The sequence below is a fragment of the Macrobrachium rosenbergii genome, chromosome 8 (genome assembly GCF_040412425.1).
Source record: "Macrobrachium rosenbergii isolate ZJJX-2024 chromosome 8, ASM4041242v1, whole genome shotgun sequence".
NCBI lineage: Eukaryota > Metazoa > Arthropoda > Malacostraca > Decapoda > Palaemonidae > Macrobrachium > Macrobrachium rosenbergii.
In genome coordinates this window covers 117,461-141,041 of record NC_089748.1, presented here as the reverse complement: position 1 = coordinate 141,041, position 23,581 = coordinate 117,461, and the positions used below count along the sequence as shown (strand labels likewise).

The window sequence follows — 23,581 nt, the reverse complement described above, 5'->3', positions numbered from 1 at the left end:
CGCGAACATACTGGAGGCACCAAAGTAGGTTGCGCAAACCCCGCACCACCCAACGGGGATGACGCAACACCTGGGCTGGCCACATCTGGGTGGACCACGCCCACTCCTGAGAGCAAAGAGGCCGCAACACCCAAACCACTCAAATCCAGATGTATCAAAACCGCATGAGAATGGGAATCCAGAACTGAAGACCCAGAATCAACCCCGAGCCTACATGGATGCCTAGACGGAGGGATGGAGAAACCTGCCGGAAAGTTGAGAAAGAAGAAGCCGAAGGAGGGAAGAAGGAAGAAGCCACACTAGGAGTAACCACCAGAGCGCCTAATGCCGACGTTGGATAGATGGAGAAGGTCCTAATCGGACAGAACTCAAAGGAGTATTGAAGGGAAAGTTACGAGGTACCGAACCAAAGGTAACAGAAGAAGGTAAATTACCAACTATCCTTGAGAATGGAAAGGCGGCGGAAACTATCAGTGCTGATACACTGAACGCTGGCACAGGCGTATCGCCGACTGCCATAGCATCCGTAAGAATTGTGGAGGATACATTACGGTTAGGAACCTGTAAAGAATGAAATAAGGAGTTGCTGACGCCTTCGCAAACACCTGAGAAGCAACTTGACCGGATGCCTGAGAAACTACAGGATTCGCAAAAGGTGATAAAGACGATGGATCCGTAAAAAAAGTACCCCTTCCCTTAACCCCGAAGAGAGAAAGGGAGCCGCTGAAGCTCTAATATACAGAGTTGAACCAAGAAAGCCTTTGCTCTGCTGAGTTAAAAGCCAAGAAAACAGGATGAGCAACAAAGACCGCAAAGAGCCCTCCAAAGAGCGGACCGAAAAGAAGATTGAGAAGGGCAATGGAAGAAGGCTTAGAAGAAAATGGGGAAAAATGGGAAAATTCCGTAGCGGCCGAAAAGGCCACAGATTTCAAAGAAAATAGGCTGGTTCTGTTCCCCCCGCCCCTGCTAATCTTGATAGACATTATCAAAATCAGAAAATTCTTTAAGACATGATCATGAATACTGGAAAATTCGATCGCCAGAATTACCACCATCGCAAGATGAAAGAAATATTAACCCCTGAAGGAAAATGAACCTTCGAAGAAGGAGTATTCAAGGAAAAAACAAAATTTCAGAACCAGATACATCAGAAACCAAATCTGAGACACCCTCCATGGATCTGGAAACCTTTGTTGCACTGAGCACGAAGCAGGAAATAAAACCGATGATTGATCTAAATGAGACCTAAACATTAGCGCCCCCAACCAAACTTAAGACTGCACGTTCAACTACTCTTCCTGAATATTTTCTAAATCAGAATTCCTACTCTTCTGAGTGATTCCTAATTCTAAATCCACCTTAGAACATGGTATTTTTATAATAAAATAAGGTTTCACACATACTTACCGAACAATTACATAGCTCTTTACGCTTCTTAACCTACGGCAGTTGAAATCCCAAATTTCTCGGTGCTAGCGGCGCTGCTGACGTGTAGGTGATACAACCCCGCCCACTTTCGGGGATCCCAGGTACTACTGAGCTTTGCTTGTCAATTTGTTGAGCCGCCCCGTCCAACTGTGGGGAGGAGGGAGGGCTTTAATCATGTAATTGTTCGGTAAGTATGTGTGAAACCTTATTTTATTGTAAAAATACCATTTTCACACATGAAACTTACCGAACAATTACATAGCTGAATCCACATTACCCGGCTGGTGGGCATATGGACTTTTAATGCAAAAAAGAAAAAACTCACATTGCAAGAATGTTGTAGTACCTTACCTCGTGAGAGAGCAGCTGCAGGAGAATACTGCCTCTGGTCGGCGCTCTCATCACTTGTAGGGAACGTGGCAGTAGTGGCCAGGATCGTTCCTACTACTAGTGGGTATTCTGCAACCATGGAGGTTCACCGATGGTTGATCAGAATGAAATAATGTTCGCCCTTGCCCTGGGATATGACCAGATTAAAATAACAATCAAAGACCATCACCTACACATAACCATAAAAAATTAACCAAACCCTACCATAAAAACTGGAGGGTACTCCTGGTACCGTGTACCCCCAGGCTTCCCCAAAACTCGACCACCTTCTAATCAAGACGAAGAGATAGTCAAAAGGAAGGGGAATTGGACCAAATCCCCCTATGCTTCCTTTCCCAACACCATGCCCATCACCGACAAAGGTCCTAAACGACAACAATTATCAAACATTGCTTCCACATCCTTCAGGTAATGGAGAGCAAAAACCGATCTCGACCTCCAGAACGTAGCTTGCAAAATAGATGCTAGCGACGTGACATGTCTAAAAGCCATGGAAGTCGCTACTGCCCTAACCTCGTGGGCTTTAACTTTACACACCTGTAGAGTCTGATCTCTTACTGATGTGTGTGCTTCCTGAATCAGGCTCCTTAAAAGAACGAAATTAAGTGCGTTCTTAGACATAGGACGGCTCGGATCTTTAACTGAACACCACAATCGGTTCGAACTTCCTCTCAAAGCCTCTGTTTTATGAAGATAAAATTTCAGTGCTCTCACCGGACACAAAGAACGCTCTTCGTCTTCTTCTCCTACTACTCCTGACAAGCTTCGAATGGAAAAGAAACGAGGCCATGGTCTCGAAGGATCTTCATTCTTTGCTAAAAAATCCTGAGTATAGGCACACACAGCTTCGTCTTGTGTGAATCCTATCTCTTTACTCATTGCTTCCAGCTTGCTGATTCTACCAGCTGAAGCTAAGGCGACTAAGAATAATGTCTTCTTAGTAAGATCCTTCAAAGAAGCCGAATTAAGAGGTTCAAAATTTGCTTTAGAGAGCCAGGACAATACTACGTCCAAATTCCAGTCCACTAAACCTGGTCTCCTTGTCCTAGAGGACTCAAAAGATTTAATCAAGTCGCTGATGTCCGAGTTATTAGATATATCTAAGCCCACAGAAGAAGATGCTCCGTCATTCTGTACAGGGAGAACGAATGTGTCCCTCCCTGTTTCCTTATGTATGACAGTGCTGTGGTGTTGTCCGAGAACACCGCAACTTTCTTCCCTTCGACTAGAGGGGTGAAACTTTGAAGCCCAAGAAAAATTGCTTTCAGCCCCTTTATGTTGATATGAAGACCTCTCTCCTGTTCCGTCCAGATGCCTGATGTCTTCTCTTTCCCCAACAGGGCTCCCCATCCCGAGTCCGATGCGTCGGCATAAAATTCTAGTCTTTAGTACACTCTTGCCCCCTACATTTCACGCACTTTGAGTGTGGGTCATAACATAACTTGGCTAATCTAGTTTTGCAGCCTTCGCTGCAAAACCTACCAGATGAACCTGAATCTGACATAACTCACACTAAACAGATGAATAAAGAAAGCAGCTATGCCATCAAACACAAAAAACAACCAAGAAAATTGTACTTCATCAAATCGGGTGTCAAACAAAATGGCGAACAGTTGACTGCAGCGAAAAAACCACGGGTGTTTCACCATGGGCGGCAGGAAACGAATTGACAAGCAAAGCTCAGTAGTACCTGGGATCCCCGAAAGTGGGCGGGGTTGTATCACGTACACGTCAGCAGTGCCGCTAGCACCGAGAAATTTGGGATTTCGACTGCCGTAGGTTAAGAAGCGTAAAGAGCTATGTAATTGTTCGGTAAGTTTCATGTGTGAAATTACGATTTTAGAGGGAAGGGGGAAATCTGTTGCCAACACTGCCTGCTCCGCGCAGGGGGGGCCGGCAGATCCTACCTTCGAGGTTTGCGGTTCTCCATGAACCCCGGCACCCGTTAGGGCTGGTTCTGGAACAGGCAGGGGGCCTGAAAAAGAACGATTAGTATCTACAACACTATTACTATTATCCTTATCTCTAGTTTCCGTTAATTTAGTCATAAAGCTAGAAAATCAACTACACATATGCAGCTAGTAACTGTCCTCTAACTTTTTGAATAATTCTTCCATCTGACCTACCGACCAAGACTCGCCGCCTATCTGACTCATACTAAACTGCATCTTCCTACATAAAATACAAAGAGAATGTCGATCGTGTTTGAGGGTACTCATCCTACGCTTGCAGGATGTGTAGGGCCGATGAGAGTCAGCATCTCCAGCAGTAGAAGGCTCTGTCATCAAAGATGTAAACGAAGTTGAAGTATTGGCGCTAGCAGACAGCAACGTCTTCTTGTTTGACTTATCCAATCGAGTCCACAGTACCGATCCCAAAGTCAAAATCGGCAGAGAAGATCCAAATCCCATCAATAAAGTATCCATCTAGGAGAAAATGCCTTGAAAACAGTCCAAATCATGATCTGATGTCCAAATTCTTAAATGGAGGTCGGGCTAAATGACCAAAAGTTCGCCTGATGTGGGACACACCCACACAGCATGGCTAACAAAAAGCAATTGGGGATCTCGGCCTCACTCGGCCGGGACTTGCAGCAGCATTGCCAACGGGACTTCAGGTAACTCATTTGACAAGATTGTCCTGTAAGCGTTGGTAACGCTGACAGTTAATTACCCTCTTAGTGGGTAAAAGCTATGGGGATATAGTTCGGGCTGGTGGGTGACCAGGGCTAATTCAGGTGTTCAGGGAGTGTATTGCAATACTTAATTTGTTGTACAATATTATTTTTTGCATTGTAACTTTGAATGGCTTCTATAGCAGCTTCTGGAGTCGCTATAAATCACAAAACTATTAAATGAGGCTTCTTTAATTACCTAGTAGGGCTAATGAGAACTGATAGGTTTTGTCTTGGGATACTGCAGCATATCCCACTCAGTATTATGACTTAGATCTGTCAGTATATATTGTGTAATGTGGACCTTTTCGGATTATATGTTCTACTGTATGTTGTCTATGGTGTTCTGGGGTATAAGAATAACTTTTTGATAAATATTTTAAGTGTGTACAAATTCTTATTTTATTCCTTGTCTAAGGAGGAGGTAATTTTACTATTAAAGGTAACTATATTTATATTCAGCAACTCAAAACAATCTTCTACCTCTAATTGGGAAAGGAGGTGGATGATTGTTTATAAATACATCGCTTAATCCAAATAATTTGTTGGTTGGTGATTCATTTGTTTGAATTCTCAGAGCACTCTTCATTGTTACAGTACTAGCTCTCTAGAGAGAGAGAGAGAGAGAGAGAGAGAGAGAGAGAGAGAGAGAGAGAGAGAGAGAGAGAGAGAGAGAGAGAGAGAGAGAGAGAGAGATCACAACATTCAGCTTGTAAAGAAGACATTGGTGATGATCTAAAGGCTCCTGAACACTGGGTTTCATGTATTCAGTGTTGGGTCTGATGCTGAGCCAATGGCAGCACTGTTGCTTTATACAGTACAGTAGGGGTACAGTGAACACCCCGTATTCGTGGGGGATGCGTACCACACCCCCGCCCCGAATAGCTCAAATCCATGAATACTTAAAACTCTTCTAATAAACACTTAGAACTGCCTATTTTAATAGTTCAAACACAAAAAAAATTCTAAAAATGCTTATACACAGGTATTATCCTACTTACGATGGGGGTTAGGTTCTAAAAAAAATCCATTGTTTGTTGGAAAAATTATATCTCGAATATAGTCTAGCCTACACTAGGGTATTCGGTACCATGTATACATATATGGTAGCCTAGCCTACACTATAAAGTATACTCTATACTTACGGTATAGTAATTATTAATATCAGCTAATTCTGGAGGTTCATGCAGGCCGACTTATGATAATTCAATACAAAGAGAAATTGAATAAAAAACAAGAATTAGTTTAGCCTGCACTATGGTATATTGTATACAAATACAGTAGCCTAGCCTACATTATACTGTACTCTATATTCACATATTAATGTCGTATTATACAAACATCAACATAATGAATATGCATCTTTTCCATGGATCTTTTAAAATGTTATGCTTTACTTCACTATATCCAATAATATTGTATATATTCTTATATTGCTTTTGTATTATAAATTGCAATCATAACGATCAATGTTTTGGTTTGGAAATCGATTACGTGGGGAAGTGTACAGTAAAAAAACCCTGTATTTGCGTTCTCATGATTCGCGGATTTCTCTGTGGAACATATCTACCCCTTATTCACAGAAAAGTCCCCATTCGCGGTATTTTTCAATGAGAAATATTCACTAATTTCTGTATTTTCATATTTTCATGACTAAATGTACTTTTTGTGGAGCCTCGATGGCACAGTCGGTTACAGCAGCAGCTTCAGACTTCGTAGAGGTCTGTGGCGTGGGTTCAAATCCGCAGCCGACTGATCAGAGAGGCGGACACTTTGCTATCCATGTAGACACCCCGGGATTATGTATGTAATCAATGGATAGGTTTGCTTAAAAAGCAAATGGGTGTTACAGACTAAATACACACACAAAACAAAGCCACTACAACATCTTCTAAAAACATAACAAACATCTCACACGTCTCGAACTCTCGACCTACCCGCACAACAACTTCTCGCTGCTGGGAGAAAGGGCGTTGGGTCTGGTATGATACATGTAACATACGCTACCGGGGTCTAAGCGATGTCAGGCAGGGCAGCCGATCGAGACTACGGTCTACCCCAAAGCCAAATCAAAATTCCTTCAAAAGAAGGCATCGTGCTTACTCCATACAAAAATGGGAAAAAAGCATGTTAAAAGAAGAAGAAGAAATGTACTTTTTGTGATAAAACTATTAAAATACTCAGGTATAAGCATATTTAGAGGGTTTTTCTTATGTTTAAACTATCAAAATAGGCAGTTCTAAGTGTTTTTAGAGGGGTTTTAAGTATTCGTGGATTTTAGCTATTCACGCGGGGGGGGGACCCCACGAATACAGGGGGCTGACTGTATTTTGCCGTACAGGCAGTCCCTGGTTATCGGCGGTCTCAGTTATCGGAGATCCGGTTTTACGGCGCTTGTCTAGTGATGATGATAACCGGAGTTTCGACATCGATCTCCAGTTATCGGCGCTGACCCCCACTTATGGCGGCGCTGATCCCCGGTTATCGACTCTGATCCTTGGCTATCGGCGGTGATAACCGGACATCAGCACCGATAACCAGGGGTCGGCGCTATTATTGCCGATTTTCAGTTATTGTCACACTTTCGGGAAAGGAACCCCCCGCCCATAACCGGGGACCGCCTGTTTTTAACTCAATTCAGTTCAAAGCGCCTTTCTTGCTTCTAGTTAGCATTAATGAATCTCTAGATACCATATTTATATGGGGCAAGGCTATTTTTCGTTATAAGAAGAGTTTTCAAGTTGAAATATAACTTGAATACTTCTCACTGTGAAATCAATTTAGCTATTTTTTTTTTTAATAGATGACATTGGCTGTTTGGGGGCATGTTTGTTTTGTGTAAAAAAATCAAGGTTCCGTTCACTATTTTCACTTGATTTCATCATAACATGAGCTTTACGTATTTATCTTTTATCAGTGTGAAAGCAGCAGTACTGTAATATGTGTTCTTTCATGCCCCGTAGGTTTGATTAAAATACTTTCTCTCCAATTTTATTTATGGTCTAGTTTCATCCATGTTGCCAATGCACGATAATTTATAGTCATTAGCAGCTTGAACATCATTTTCTCAGCTTCAGCTACAACTTGCAGCTTAAATTTAGCTTTATACTGTATTTCCTTGCCGATCTTTTATCCATAGCAAATAAGGGTACAGTATAATGTAAAAATATATCAGTCCTATTCTACTTAATGTCAATTGTAACGTAACTACGGTACTTGTTTACTACCGTTCGATGGTTGAAATACAGGCAAAATGGCTGCTGTTATCCGATTCGGTTATCAGCAAAACAAGAGTTTCTTGTTCGGTTGTTTATGGCTGTATGCAATTACACGAGTATTACGTTACTAACAGTACATTTATCATTCTCTTTTACATTTTTAACTAGAAGATGGGATAAAGAGATGGAGGAAAATAAGTTGGTCTCTCTGATTGTACGCTGCTGCCTGCGCCTGCACAAAATTTAAAAATGTTTTATAAATATTGTCGTATCAGTATTAATTGCTTACCCCATTGCAAAATAGAATTACCTTGAGGCAAATTATTGTAACCCAAGCACTATCTGGGTACCTGAGTATTTTGATAGTTTTATCACAAAAAGTGCATTTAGTCATGAAAATGATATGAAAATACAGTAATTAGTGAATATTTCTGTGAAAATACCGCGAATTGGCAAATTTTCCTCGAATAATGTGTATATATTTTCCACAGAGAAAGCCCAGAATCGTGAGAATGCGAATACAGGGGGTTTACTGTAGATGTTTCTACAACCTAACAAATTCTCTTCATTAACGATAAATTACTGCATTTCGTTCAATTACGATTCATATAGTTATCCAATCTAATTTTTCCCTCAGCAAAACATATCCTGAGGGTAATAAAAGTGGATTAATGCCTATTACAGCAACTCTTACTTTACGGGATCGTACTGAATGAATATTAAAAAATTAAAAGAACAAACCAACAACAAAACTGAGTGCATCTGCCAAACTCCTACTGCAGCCAGTGACAGAAGTAGACTGCTGGCTATGGGTGTTTGTACCTATTAGTCCCCTGGTGGGGGTTGGGGAAGTAGATGGACAGAAGAAGGATATTCACAGAAACTGAGTGTTTTCATTTTTTTATTTAAATCTGTCAAACTTCCGCTGGTAAGTAAAAGCTATTAAATGGAGAGGTAAGAATAATTTTAAAAATCTTGTGTAATGAAGCAAAAACTAAACCGTCGCCCTGCCAATTGACCATCTACTTATAGATCTTGAACCAAGAGCAATGGAAGGTGGAGCACTAGAAAAGACAAGAGCGAAAAATCTGGGTGGAGGAAGAGGTGGAAATAGTAACTTGGATGAGAGGGAGTCGAAGAGAGAATCTCAATATTAGTAGTTTTAAATCCTGACCTAACAAGTTGCTTACGCAATCTATTGGACTCCCTATGACTGTGATATAGTCACTATCCAACTTACAAAAAAGTTAACGTTCTGGAAGGTTGTTTGTATCTTGCACTGTTTGTAAGATGGTTTTAAATATGTAGGGCATAATTTTTTTTTATGTTTACATTCCCAAGTTAACTTAGGAGCCATAGATTATATCATGTTCACTGTATTTTGAAATCATGCAGTATTTTAAAGAATTACTTTGGATGTCAGAGAGGTAAAAAGAAGACAATAAAATTTTGGTTCATGCAACATTCAAAATTTAGTATTTTTTCATGCTTTGAAAGTTATGAACTTGGAGAAAATTTCGCAGGAGCAGCATCTGGCATTGGAGGTTCACAAAGTGAACATGCCATCTATTGACACACATACTGTACATACTACATACTAAATGTTTCATATGGGGAGAGGAAATGTAGAAAATGGGAATTCATCAACAAAGATTTAAATTGGGAAGTTAGAAGAAGTAGGAATATTTTACAAGTGTGAACGAGCATTCTCGTGATTGTAAGAGGAATATATTGTAGTTAATCATGAGAATACTTGGGATAATCAGAGAAGGGGTTAAAGGAACAGGTTCTTTTCTTTGAAAAAATTCTTACTAGCAGAATAGGTGAACAGAGCAAAATTTGAACTTATGGGTAGCAAAGGGGAGTGCTCCAAACACAATTTTAACTTGTGACTCTGTCTGTTCATACCTCTGAATTTTCATAATATGAATGTCTGGAAGCAGAGTGGTGACTTTAACATAAGCACACATTTCCTCTTAGTCCAAGATATACTCTCATTACACCTGTCAACTACATCGCATTCCATAAAAACATATGACTATAATGGCTCAAGGAATTCATCCTATTAAGACAACTGTCAGTAAGCATAAATTTCCAGACCTATCCCTAATACTGTGGGTGGTTGACCTCTCATGTGGTTGGAAAAAAAAGAAAGAAATGCAACTACTTTACCAAGGGAAAACAGCCAAAAGACACACATCTGAAATAGTGCTTCCATTTACAATGGATGCAAAAGTTTTTCTGAATATTAGGTGAACATTCCAGTCTCACCTGGTGGGGGGTAAGTGAATTAGACAGCAACTTCATAAGGAATCTTGGCCAATTATTTTTTTAATTTTTCACATTTGTCAAACTCACACAGGTGAAAGTTTTAGTAGCTGTTTTAACAATTGGTAAGATTCATTGCAAATAGACTTTCTATTGTCAATCAAATAGACTGTTTTGTAAAATGTTCAGACTTAAAATGCATTCATCACAAATAACTTACACCTATGAGTAAGCCCATAAAAATTTTGACTTGTTTTAACCAGGATATACACATGTAATATTATATATTACTCTCTTTGTTACAAAAACAAAAAAAAATATTGTCTTACCTTATAAGGTATTAGCACATGTGATGCCAGCTTGGTAGCAGGAAGCACAAACCTAGGAGGGACTTTGTGAATACCATTCATTCGTAGCACTCCATAGCTACTGTTGATGGTACCTGAAAGATCAAATATCACAATTTTTAAAAGTAAATTGTATTTTTCCTAACTATACAAACCTGAGGTCCTTTACATTAGGAATTACTTACAGCGAAGTTGGAAACAGCCGTTAAACTCTTGAACAAGGTGGCTAAGCAGTAACTACCGACAGGTAGGCGGGAATACCTGCCTGCCCGGATGTAAACATTCCAGATTGAGGGGTAGCATGAGGCAGGCATAAAAACGTAATGTAAAGGACCTCAGGTTTGTATAGTTAGGAAAGATATAATTTACTTTTAAAAATTGTGATTTGTTCCTACACGATATACAAACCATCGGTCCTTTACATTAGGAAGACTCACTGGTTGGAGGGAGGAATCTGAGTGAGTCTCTTTGAACTGATTGTAGTTCTGCACACCTAGGCTACTCCACCTGGTCAAAAACCATGCCTCTGATATATTGATTGGAACGTAAGAATTGCAAGATCAAATGTAAGACATCTGGACCTTTTCGAATGATTGACGAACTATAACTCATGTGAAAAAGGCTGGGAAGAATCTAAAGAGTTGGAGGCAGCAAGGAAAAGACCTGAAATAAGGTTTCCTTATTGCCCGAGTCTCCTTCCTCCCCTTGCTAGAGGAAGGAGCTGGATTGCTTCTATGATTCTAAAAAGAAAAATAGAACGGGTGCTTGATGTGGTCTTACCGCATCAGAAGCCAGTTCCAGCAAGTGTTGGTTCGAGTCCCATTCCTATCCTGAAGGAAGAGAAGTATGAGGACGAGGAAGGAGGAGGAGAAGAGGCCAGTCACTCTCGGAATCCTTCTCATTTCCAGAACCAACACCTTATGCAAGATGCTACCTGTCCTCTTGAAGGAGCTGGTTAAGAAAACACAACTTGTTGAGCAGTTACCACAGGACCAAGGAAAAAAGGTTCCAAGGGCCTGTGGGCAAGACCGGAGATAGAAGAAAAGGGTGTGGTCTATGAGACCACAATTGCTTCCACACCAACAGAGACTTCTGGAATGCAAGGGATAGACCAAGCCAATGACTTCGTAAGCTCTCAGGTGGACTGTACAGGTATCGTCGTCGGCAGCTGCAGAGTAAACCCTTCCGATCGCTTACGAAGCCAATAGAAAGATGTGTTCTTAGGCACTTCTTTCTTGGGAGAGATAGTACTAGCGAAAACACTGACGACATCCGGGTTAGGAATGTCGAGCCTTTTCAGAAAGTACTGCAGCTCCCTAACAGGACAAAGTAACAACTGATCAGGATCATCGATACACAGTCCAAGGAGGACGGGATCAATAAGGACTCAAACCTGGCAAAGATGCTGACAGATTCAGAATCCGCTAAGACATCCGAGAAGGAGCTGAGGTATTGATCCTCTTCCCCTGTTCGTCTCGTCCATCTTCTATGCCAAGGCCGGAGCAAGATGAGAGATGGTCTAAGTGGGCAGATCTCTGTCCTGCCCTCTTAGGTATGAAGGAGTGGGAAAACTACAGACTTTTGTTGTGCTCGGAGGCAAACAAAAAGACAATAGGGATACCTTAGTCGAGCAGTCTCTTCATGAAAAAAAGAATGGAGATCGCACTGTCCTGGTCACTCGAACCCGAGGCCGAGCTCGCCTGCCAGTACATTCTCTCAGGAATGTACCTGGCTAACAGAACTATCGAGTGTGCTATAGGACACTCGAGTACCTGCAATGTCAACAGATGAAACAGGAGGAAAAAATGCTCTCCTCTTGTTTGTTGATGTATGCCACTACTGAGGTACTGTTGTTCAGAAAAACCGCTAAGTGTCGGGAACCCCATCTTGAAATTCTCAGAAGGCCAAAAAGCTGCCTGAGTTTCAGGAGAGCGCCTATTCCTCGATCGGTGTATCCATGAGTATATGCATAATGCAAGGAGAATATGGAAGAATATTCGAAGGTTCCTTGTCAGTCAAGCATTAGCCTAAATCTTTCGCCATCCTTTGAAGGGGAAAGAAGGATGGAGGACTGGAAGCAACCTCCTTCATTCTCCATGTCGAGAATGAAGGCAAAGCTGACCCGTGGGGAAGCTTCTACAAGATGACAAGATACCACGACGATTAGCTCTAGCTGAGCTGGCACTTCCTGAATTGAGAACATGGGAGAGGCGGCGGGACGGAAGTTTGATGAAAAGAATTGCCAAGATCCCCAGGGAAGTAGATACTTCTAATGAAGGAATTCATTCCCAGGTCTCGGCAATGTCGTTGTCAGGTCCAGAGACTCAACAAGTATCGCTTCATCCAGGCATCTGCAGTAGGAGAACTTCTGCACGGTCGGTACTTCTTCCTCTCTTTCCTTCTGGCCCCCCTTCAGTATGGAAAAGAGGGTGGAAAGAGACACAAGTATGCGACAACAGTCTCACAGGCGAGCGCCTATTCCTCGATCGGTGTATCCATGAGTATATGCATAATGCAAGGAGAATATGGAAGAATATTCGAAGGTTCCTTGTCAGTCAAGCATTAGCCTAAATCTTTCGCCATCCTTCGAAGGGGAAAGAAGGATGGAGGACTGGAAGCAACCTCCTTCATTCTCCATGTCGAGAATGAAGGCAAAGCTGACTCGTGGGGAAGCTTCTACAAGATGACAGGATACCACGACGATTAGCTCTAGCTGAGCTGGCACTTCCTGAATCGAGAACATGGGAGAGGAGGCGGGACGGAAGTTTGATGACAAGAACTGCCAAGATCCCCAGGGAAGTAGATACTGTACTTCTAATGAAGGAATTCATTCCCAGGGCTCGGCAATGTCGCTGTCAGGTCCAGAGACTCAACAAGTATCACTTCATCCAGGCATCTGCAGTAGGAGAACTTCTGCACGGTCGGTACTTCTTCCTCTCTTTCCTTCTGGCCCCCCTTCAGTATGGGAAAGTGGGTGGAAAGAGACGCAAGTATGCACACTTTCCCAGAAGGGAAGAAGAGGGCTGTATATTTCTGCGATCTCCTTTCGAAGCCTGGACTTCTCTTCAGGAGTCAAGGAGGACTGGCTTGACCTTAAGGTCGAGCCAATATGAAGAGGACCCAAGGGTTTTGGCCATTGTCCAAAGGATAAGGCAGTACCTTGGCTTGTTCCTTGATTACCACAGTATCTGGCAAATCTCTGGAAGAAAAAGGCAGAACCGAGTAAAGGTCCGTTCCTAAGGGTCGAGCTGACTCATGATTTACGAAACTAGAGATCAGAATTAGGACAAAGTCCTTCTTCTTAGCCCCAAAATTGCCCACAGGTTACCTCCTGGTGTAGGAAGACCCACTCCTGGACAGGACCAGTGTGATGCCTAGGCCGAGTTAGGCACACACAAATGTTATATTTAGTATTAGTTCTAGGTCTAGGTATAGCCAAAGAAATTAGGAGTAAGTGTGGAATAGGTATTTCACCACTTAATGGCATGGTCACGGTAATCTAACAGCATGCAAAACACATGTCATATTTAGACTTACCAGTCTTAATCCATCATATAAGGATCTGTAAAAGTAATGGTAGGTTTATGGGAAAATCGTAGGTAATGTTAGTAAGGATAGGATGTTGTTGGGAATTGAGATGGGATAGGATTAAAACCCACATTAAAGGACACCATTTTAAGTTACATGATCGGAAGCCCGCGTTCCTAGACAGAGTGAAAGGGAGCTGAGAGAGCAGTATCCTATTTTACTATCCACTCCCTAGAGTTAGGTAATGTTTAGGTAATGTTTCTCTTAAGACAATAATAGCATTGGTTTTAGTAACTAGAATTAATAATAGTAATTAGGAACTAAAATTATACTTACTTATTATTTATTTACACTTATTTATAATAGTATACTACTCCATTACACCCAGTCTCCCGAAGGCAGTGTTCTCTCCAGGAATGGTCACATCTGAGAAGAGAATGCCTTAAAAAAGTGAAGGATCGTGGATCCATTAGGAGACTGCCTGGAGGAAACAAAGAGTTGTCCTCCAAGATCACCACCTACTGTTGCGGAAGAGAATATCCTTCATGGTAAGGAGAAGCAGAGAGAGATCTCAGTCTGGACAAAGCAGTCAGAACAACCTGCCGTCGGCAAGACCCCTCTAAGGCAAGAAGAATCATACTCTGTCGAGGCAGGGGAGGAGCTTGGTGTCTTGACCTGAATGAACTCCTTATCCGAAGAAAAGGTATTCATCTGGTTGAGAAAGCTCTTGCAAGCAAGGACCATGGTGGCCCCATCGAAACTCTTGGTTCCTTTGGAAACTGCAAGGGTTGCGAGTGAAGAAGACTATTCATAGGGAGAGCTGTGGTCCTGTCCCGGAGATCTTCGCGCTGACGAATCGGCGCGAATTTCTCCAAAAAACGAGGGTGATTGCAACTAGATGGGGAAGACCCTTGATGCTTCCAAAACGTGAGACTCCCGTACCTCTCTTCCTGGAGGGAGACCTTGGTAGATCCCAAGAATCTTCCTCGGCTACGATCCAGGACTTATTCCGAAAGTATATTCTGGCAGCCGAACTCCGAAGAAAGAGAAATTTATTGGAGTTCTCTCTGTCTGTCTCACACCTCCCAGAACAACCAAGAGGAAAAGAGAACAGGTGAGGAGAAAGAGCATTCCTACCTGTCTTGCCAGGGAGGCCAGCAGGAGAGGCAGACCATGAGCAGTAATCAACCGAAGGTGACGACTGCAGCATGGCGGAGGAAGAGTGCTTGTGCCATGGCAAAGTGCTTTCCTGGAACAGTGTCGAGAACCTGATTCAGAAAAACCGAGTGGGCCGAGCCGATCATGTGAACGCAATCTGGACTGGGTAGAAGCAGTGGACTGGAAAGCAAGCGGAGCCAGTCATGCGAATGTGATCAGGGCTGGGTGGGGAGAGCAAGCCGAGCCAAAGACAAGCAAGCCGATCACGTTGGAATTCGTTTGCCGTGAACTAGCACCGACTTCCCGAACTCTGAACTCCTTAGAGGCTGAAGTCCCTCGAGAAGAAGGTTTAAAGGGGGATTCTGTGTCTGCTGCCCCGCATGCTCGAACCCTAAGATCCAAGACACGAGGATGGGACCGGGCCAAGCAACTGAAGCAGCTGGCAGGTAGTGTCAAGACACCTGAGTGTCCCGGCACCCTATCTTGTTCTGTGCCTCTTGCCAGGTGAGTGCTCTTGAAAGAACAATCATCGGGGGCGGTTCCTTTTGGCTTCCTAATAAATCAAAATGGGCAAGGCACAGAACAAGTCTTAGATGGAGACTTCTAAGGACTAGCAACTGTGCGCTTGTGGCCCCAGAAACGTGAGACCCCAGAGGAGATTGCAAATCGGTTCCTGCCCAAGGGCGGGAAGAGCCAATGAGAGGAAAATGCCTCCCTGGAGAGAGGCAGTCCCTTAGAAGTCCCACAGAACTCCTGAAGGGAACCTCTTCCTTGCTTCTTCAGGCGTTCTAACCGTCGGGATCGAGACACGAAGTTGGGAACCTGACCAAGCACTGGTAAGTGCTCAGGGAGCACTTGTAGTGTTGGCAGGAAGAGCTGAGACACCCGGGTGCCTTGGCTTTTCCTCTCGCACTGCTCCTGAACTGGAACAGGGAGAGTACTCTCCAGTACCAGTTTGGGATACTCGATATTCCACAGAATCTCGAGCACTCGGAGTGGCTCAAGAAAGACCGTCTGAAGCAGCACCCGTCTTAGAGATGGAACCTCTAGGACTGGTGATGGGAGCGCAAACCGAGGTCTGTGCGCCCACGGTTCCTGAAACACAAAACCCAGGGGTATTCGAATCGGTTCCCATACCTGAAGGTCGGGAAGAGCCGACAAGAGAACCACTGCCTTCTTGGAAGGAAGCAGTACCTAGACATCCATTAAAGGACACCAAGGTGGGGGGAGGAAGCAGCCTTCCTCTCCTTCAGCTGACGGGGACCTATCCAATTTCCTGGGACCCCCTCAAACTTTGGAAGAGGAAGGAAAGAAGCAGCAGAAGACGAAGTCAAAGATAAAGCAGAAGAGGAAGGCAGCTACCTCCCACAGGGTGATTTCCTTAGCTTCCACTCTGATATCTTCTACATGATGGTGGACACAAAGCATTGAAACCTTCAGGGCAGCTAGGCAGGAACACAACAGAAGCGGTCCAGGGCACGAACACCAGGAGCAGCAACAGGCGCAATTAGGACAGCTGAGGCAGGAACTAAGGGAGCGGTCTGGATGGCAGAAGCTACAGCAACAGCCAGGAGTAGCAACAGATGCGATCAGGAGAGCCGAGACAGAGCTATGAGAGCAGTCCGGACGGCAGAAGCTACAGGAACATAATTAGCAGTGACAAGAGCAATCAGGGTTACTGTGGCAGAAGACCAGGAGGAGCTGCCCAGTGACTGGTCGCCGAGGCAACAGGAGCAATCAAAACAGGAGGCATAGCAGGACTAGGCAGGACCAGACCAGATATACCAGAGGCAGTGCCACAGCATACATGAGAGCCAGCGAATGATAGCAATCGATCCACATTGATGTGGCACAGTGTTACGATGTGGACCTATGCCATCCCAACAAGGTACTGCAGTCTATCCTGAAGCAATCACCGTAAGAGCATCAGGAAATCCTTCAGGCTAAGATATTCAAGACTGAAATATCTAGCCAACTACTGCTGTGCCTACGGTGCTCACTGTTAACCAGAAAGAAAAAAAAGCAAAGATGATTAGTAGAGGGATACTCCTCTCGCTCCGAGGGGAACCGCCCTACGAAGCAAGAGGAGGCCCTGAGAAGAGGTCACCCGACCACCCTCCCCTCGTGATCTTTGCCCAATGAGTGAGCGAAGAGGGCGAAGGAGAGACAGAAGCAGCTAAGGGAGAGAGGCAAGAAAGAAGGAAAGGCTACCAAGGGTGCAGTGGAAGCGATACTCACCGACAACCATCCTCCAAAGTTGCTCCCCCCACAATGCAGTAGAAAAGGGAAGCAGTCACGCCCTTGAACACTGAGGGCATGGCCCCATGAAGGGGAGCAAACTTGTTACGCCCCAGTCAATGAAAGGGGAGCGAAATATTACACCCCTGGCCCCCAATCCCAAGACACAGACACTGGGGAATGACGGCCTACGTAAGGCTATCACAAATCACAGGTTTTTATAGGCAGTCCCCGGGTTATGACGGGTCCGGCTTATGAAGTTCCGAGGTTATGATGCTTTTCAAGTATATTCATCTGAAATTATTTCCCGGTTTACGACACATGTTCCGGGGGTTATGACACTTACGACGCCGATCCGACGGAAGAAATATGGCTACAAAACGGCAGAATAATAAAAATTTTGAGTTTTTTTATGAAAAATTCAATAAAAATGACTTTTTTAATAAAATAAAATTTCATATATACTTACCCAGTAAATACATAGCTATTAGTTTCTTTACCCAGCAGCTCAAAATTTTGAAATTGCAAGTCATGCTAGTTTGTTTTACTTAAGGCGACGTGCACTGCCCACTTTTGGGTGTAAGGAAAGGTACAACATAGCAATGAGCTTCAATTTGTTTATGCCCTTATGTCCAAGTGAGGGGAGGTGGGTGGGCTCCGATTATGTAATTACTGGGTAAGTATAATATATAAAACTTTATTATAAAAATGTCATTTTTATATAAGTAACTTACCCAGTACTGTAATTACATAGCTGATTCCCATACTGAATGGAGGTGGGAATTTTGAACATATCTACCCCAAAAGATTATTAATAGTAATGAGTTTGAGAATAGAAATTTGCTAACACTGAATCAATGTTGTTGAACCTTACCTGATAAGAGAGCTGCTACATGTAGATAATGCCCCTGGTTGGCGCTCATCTTATCCAGCAGAGGCGAGGCAGTAAAGCCTTGAGGGCCTACGACTACAGTGGGTTCTTTGTAGCGACTGATTAATTTCTGAGGACTAGCAAAGTACAACAAGATGCCTTTGCCAAGGGTGCAGTACCACACACAATAACCAGAGTAAACAGTCACCATAACCACCAAAAATGAAGTTTTCATAATAAAACTAATACTGTAATACTTACCTGAACACCTGAATTAGCCCTGGTCACCTACCAGCCCGAACTACATCCCCGCAGCTTTTACCCACTAAGTGGGTAACTAACTGTCAGCATTACCAACGCTTACAGGAAAATCTTGTCAAATGAGTTACCTGAAGTACCGTTGGCAACACTGCTGCAAGTCCCTGCCGAGTGAGGCCCAGATCCCCAATTGCGTTATCCACTACTCAAATTGAAGTGGGGAGGGTGGGAATCATTCAGGTGTTCAACAGGTAAGTATTACAATATTAGTTTTATTAAGAAAACTTCATATTGCAATACACTCCCTGAACACCTGAATTAGCCTGATTAACAAAATTTAGTGGAGGTGGGATCAATCTAATTCAGTCCGACCTGCCAACAGGGAAAGCAGGTAACTCATTATTTGCCTAATCTGTAAAAATGAATGTATCCTCACCTAGTTATCCCACTTGGCAGGTGAGAATGTCTGTAGAGAGAGTACCCCTGACATCTGTCTCATGTCTAGGTACTGTCTGAGTCGAGCTACCTCTCATGGTATTCAAACCTCCTCATGGATAGAGAGCAGCAAAAAATTAAAAAAACCAACCTACCATGTGGCTAATCACAGCCTTCCATGATTAGTGGAGAATGATGGACCTCCCATGTGGCTAATCAAAGCACTCTCATTTATGGAGGGGTACGATGAACCTCCCATGTGGCTAATCAAAGCGCTCTCATGTGTGGAGGGTACGAAGAACCTCCCATGTGGCTATTGTAGCCTCTCATGTATGGAGGAGAAGTTAAGTGTGCAGGATCTTCGAGTTCTTCGCAGCCCGTTGGCGCCGATGTCTGCGCAGAAGAGGTTGAAGAAACCACACCTGTCCACTGGATCTGCCTATCTTCACAGTACTAACATCAAACTTAATACTCTCACTATGAACCCCGACTAACAGAGAATCCAAAATTCCAAATTTCCTCAGACTACATTCATTACCTAGAGTTCCCCCCACCCTTAACATTATTATGTAATTATAAGATCGAGTTGGTCGTCACAAAGGGACCACGTGAGTAACTCTTCTTTGAAGAAAACTTAATGTCTTTGAGGTAGAAAGTCGTGAAAACCGACACCGACTTCCAAGAGGCCGCCCCCAAGAACCTCCGCACTAAGAGAGTACCCCCTTAGCTAAATGAACGCACCCACGATAGAAGGGTTAGCAGCTACACATGGACTAAGAGAATAACTTTCATGTAAAAAGGAGAACGATGCATCTCCCAAGTGGCTATTCAGAGCCTACCCATTAAGGAGGGAATGAGGCAGTGTGCCGAGCCGATGACCCTCTACCCTGCAGGTTGCGGCAAAGGCTGACGAGCGAAGAAGTATCCCAGCGCCGACGAAACAACCTACACTAACCTACGAGAGCACCTCTTTGGACTCTCGTAGGGAAACCATCAAAGACTAGGATACTTAAGACGCACTAAACTTAAGTTCATGTGATTATACTATCACTGTTGCTTAAGATTCTAAAGCCTAGAAGGAATTCCTCTATCTCGTTAACCTAATAACCACCACGCTACACGAATACTACCTTAGCTAAATGAGCGCACCCTAGATAATAGACTTTGCTGTTAAACGTGGACTAAGTGAATAACCTTCCGAGTCTTCGCACTAAGAGAATACCACCTCAGCTAATTGAATGCACCCTAGGTAGCTGAATTCGCCGCTATACACGGTGGGGCGAATTGAACGCCTCTTAAGTAAAGGAAGAAAACACAGACGGACTCACAAGTAAACTACCTCCAGAATAGAAGACTCTGAACCATCCCTTAGAAAGGAAGATGAAGCGGACATACTCCGAATGCTGTGCAGTAATGACAAAAGTGTTAAATGCTAAATATAATGTCACGTCAAATTAAATTGTGTTCAAGGGCATAAACCTCGCACCACAAGAGAATCGTGAAGTGTGCCTGCAACTGTGTTTGTGTAGTGAGCGCTTATGAACCAGAAACCAGAACGTAAGAGTTTTAGCTTACAATTGCGTTTTTCGACCATTTCGGTCGAGTCAAAGTTGACTGAAGGTTAAAATTTTGGCACTTATCATGATTTATATGAAAATATTTCAAAACTGATAAAAGCTACAACCATGAGTTATTTTTTGTTGTATTGTACATGAAATTGCACACATTTTCATATATAAAACTTTATGTAACGACTAATATAAAATGGTGCAAAAATTACTGAGATGTTCGGCCGAGTTACGGCACGCGGACGTAGGGAAATTTTTTTCAAAAATTCACCATAAATTGAAATACTGTGCTACAGACTTCCAATTTGTTGCAAAATGAAGGTAAATGATTGAATATTACTACAATGTAAGAGTTTTAGCTTACAATTGCGTTTTTCAACCATTTCAGTCGAGTCAAAGTTGAACGAAGGTTGAAATTTTGGCACTTATCGTGATTTATATGAAAATATATTTCCAAACTGATAGAAGCTACAACCATGGGTTGTTTTTTGTTGTATTTTACATGAAATTGCGCACATTTTCATATATTTAAACTTTATGTAACGGCTAATATAAAACGGTGCAAACATTACGACAAAATGACGAAAAAATTTCTGAAATTTTCGGCCGAGTTACCGCGCGGACGTAAGGAGAGTTTTTTTTTCAAAAATTCACCATAAATCGAAATATTGTGCTAGAGACTTCCAATTTGTTTCAAAATGAAGGTAAATGATTGAATATTACTAGAATGTAAGAGTTTTAGCTTACAATTGCGTTTTTCGACCATTTCGGTCGAGTCAAAGTTGACCAAATATTGAAATTTTTTGTAGTCGACGTACGGTATTGTCCGCTCGTCACCCGACAGACAATTTTAGTCGACTTACGATACGTCCAGTCGGCGTTTAAGGGTTAACATCAGAACTTCCGACAAATCTCACAAGGGAGCCCGAGGGAATGTAATATATCAAAGATCTTACTACTAGAAATTTTCGGGAAGATGGAAAAATGTACTGCTAAGTGCTGAGTGGTAGCCAGCAATAGCCGAAAATGGATGAATCTTGACTTTCCGAAGGAATAAGAGAAAACCAGCTATTTCAGTCAAGCTGACCTGGTAAAGCTTACGGGTTGACTTCTCAAGCTGAAAGAAACACTGTCTAGACATAGCTTTAGAGTGTCTGGACTGTCTAGCTGTTCGCTCGGCAGTCACCCGCAACTAGGTTCATCACGCAAGAGTTTGGATGATAATGGTGAAAATGCAGTTGTCTAAAAAATCTTCCGCATGAAGAGGAACACGGAACTTCCGTAAGGAGCATTAGGAATTCCAGAAGCGAGGGCGTTAGGGCCAGCAAGGAGCTAGAGTCATAGACGTCTTGACACTACCGCAATTCCCGATTACCTGATGAATGAGACCGAATGGCGGAAAGCATACACCTCTAAGTTCTAATGATCTTGTTCCCCCTGAGTTCTCAGATATGACACGGCAGTTACGATGTCGCAAAGCAGACCCACTACTGTGTTGTGCACTAAGACTGAAAAACACCTGAGGGCTTCCTTTACAGCCCTGAGGTTCCCGAAGGTTATGACTCCTCTCGTTCCTGATCCCTCCAGAGGCTGAAGCCTGGGTTCCTACAAGGTTGCTCCCCAACCTTGATATGAGGCATCTGAGTACAGATGAACGTCGGGAAGAGGGGAGACTATAGACCTTCCGGATGTCAGATGCGCTTCTTCTATCACAGACGATCCGACAAGCGAGAATTGCTCCAGATTATACCTGCATTCTCAATGTGGAAGTCCCAGCGATTCCTGAGACATACCTGAAGAGAAAGCATGTGGAGACACAAGACCCTGGAATTAGAGAGAGAGAGAGAGAGAGAGAGAGAGAGAGAGAGAGAGAGAGAGAGAGAGAGAGAGAGAGAGAGAGAGAGAGAGAGAGACCTTACTTTACCTTAGAGACCTTACAGTTTGTTTGGGTTGCCCAAGGTCCCTCAGTGTGAGGCACCTCTGATGTCTACCAGAGAATTGCTAATGCATCTTCCGGTATATTTTGCATCTTCCAGTCTTGGATGGTCTGGGATGCATCTTAGATATTTGTCGAGCTTATTCTTAAACACATCTACGTTCACTCCTGATATGTTTCTCAGATGAGCTGGTAGCGCATTGAATAGACGCTGCATTATCGATGCTGGTGCGTGGTCGATTAATGTCCTGTGTGCTTTCCTTAGTTTTCCTGGTATAGTTTTGGGCACTATTAATCAACCTCTGCTTGCTCTTTCTGATATTTTTAGCTCCATAATGTTTTCAGTAGTTCCTTCTATCTGTTTCCATGCCTGGATAATCATGTAGCGTTCTCTTCTCCTTTCAAGACTACTGTATATAGATTTAAGAATTGTAGTCTTTCCCAGTAGTCAAGGTCCTTAACTTCTTCTATTCTAGCTGTAAAGGACCTTTGTGCACTCTCTATTTGTGCAATATCCTTTTGGTAGTGTGGGTACCATATTATATAACAATATTCAAGTGGACTACGTACGTACGTTTTATAAAGCATAATCATGTGTTCGGCTTTTCTTGTTTTGAAGTGCTGGAACATCATTCCCATTTTTGCTTTGCATTTTGCCAATATTATTGCTATTTGGTCATTGCATAACATCTTCCTATTCAACATCACACCAAGGTCTTTAACTGCTTCCTTATTTGTGATTGTCTAATTATTAGGTCCTTTATATGCATATAGCATTCCTTCTTTATCACCATAGTTTACTGATTCAAATTTATCAGAGTTAAATACCATCCTATTTACCTCTGCCCATTTATATATAATGTTTAGGTCTCTTTGTAGCGAGTTCCTATCTTCATCACAAGTAATCTCCTCTCTACTTATTCTTGTCATCAGCGAAACTTCTCACTATCGAGTCCTTAACATTACTGTCTATGTCTGCAATCATAATCACAAACAGCAATGCAGCTAACACCGTACCTTGTGGCACACCGGATATTACCGTAGCTTCATCCGATTTCTCATCGTTAGCAATCACTATCTGTTTTCTGTTTTGCAAAAATTCTTTTATCCACATTCCTACTTTATCCACAATGTTATGTTTTCTCATTTTTTTCGCTAATATATTATGGTCTACCTTGTCAAAAGCTTTTGCAAAGTCTAGGTAAACCACATCTGTATCTTTTTCGTTTATATTATTTTTATAGATGCTTTCGTGGTTGACTAA

General features: G+C 42.8%; 1 protein-coding gene across 3 annotated transcripts in view; it reads right to left on the bottom strand.

The window, feature by feature from the left end:
- Positions 1-23,581, bottom strand: part of SdhD (succinate dehydrogenase, subunit D) — a 97,425-nt gene that overhangs the window by 36,330 nt on the left and 37,514 nt on the right. For all 3 annotated transcript variants that reach the window (XM_067107188.1, XM_067107189.1, XM_067107187.1), the window contains one exon: positions 10,308-10,420. In XM_067107188.1, the coding sequence (XP_066963289.1) occupies positions 10,308-10,420 (113 nt within the window). The remainder of the gene's footprint in view (positions 1-10,307; positions 10,421-23,581) is intronic.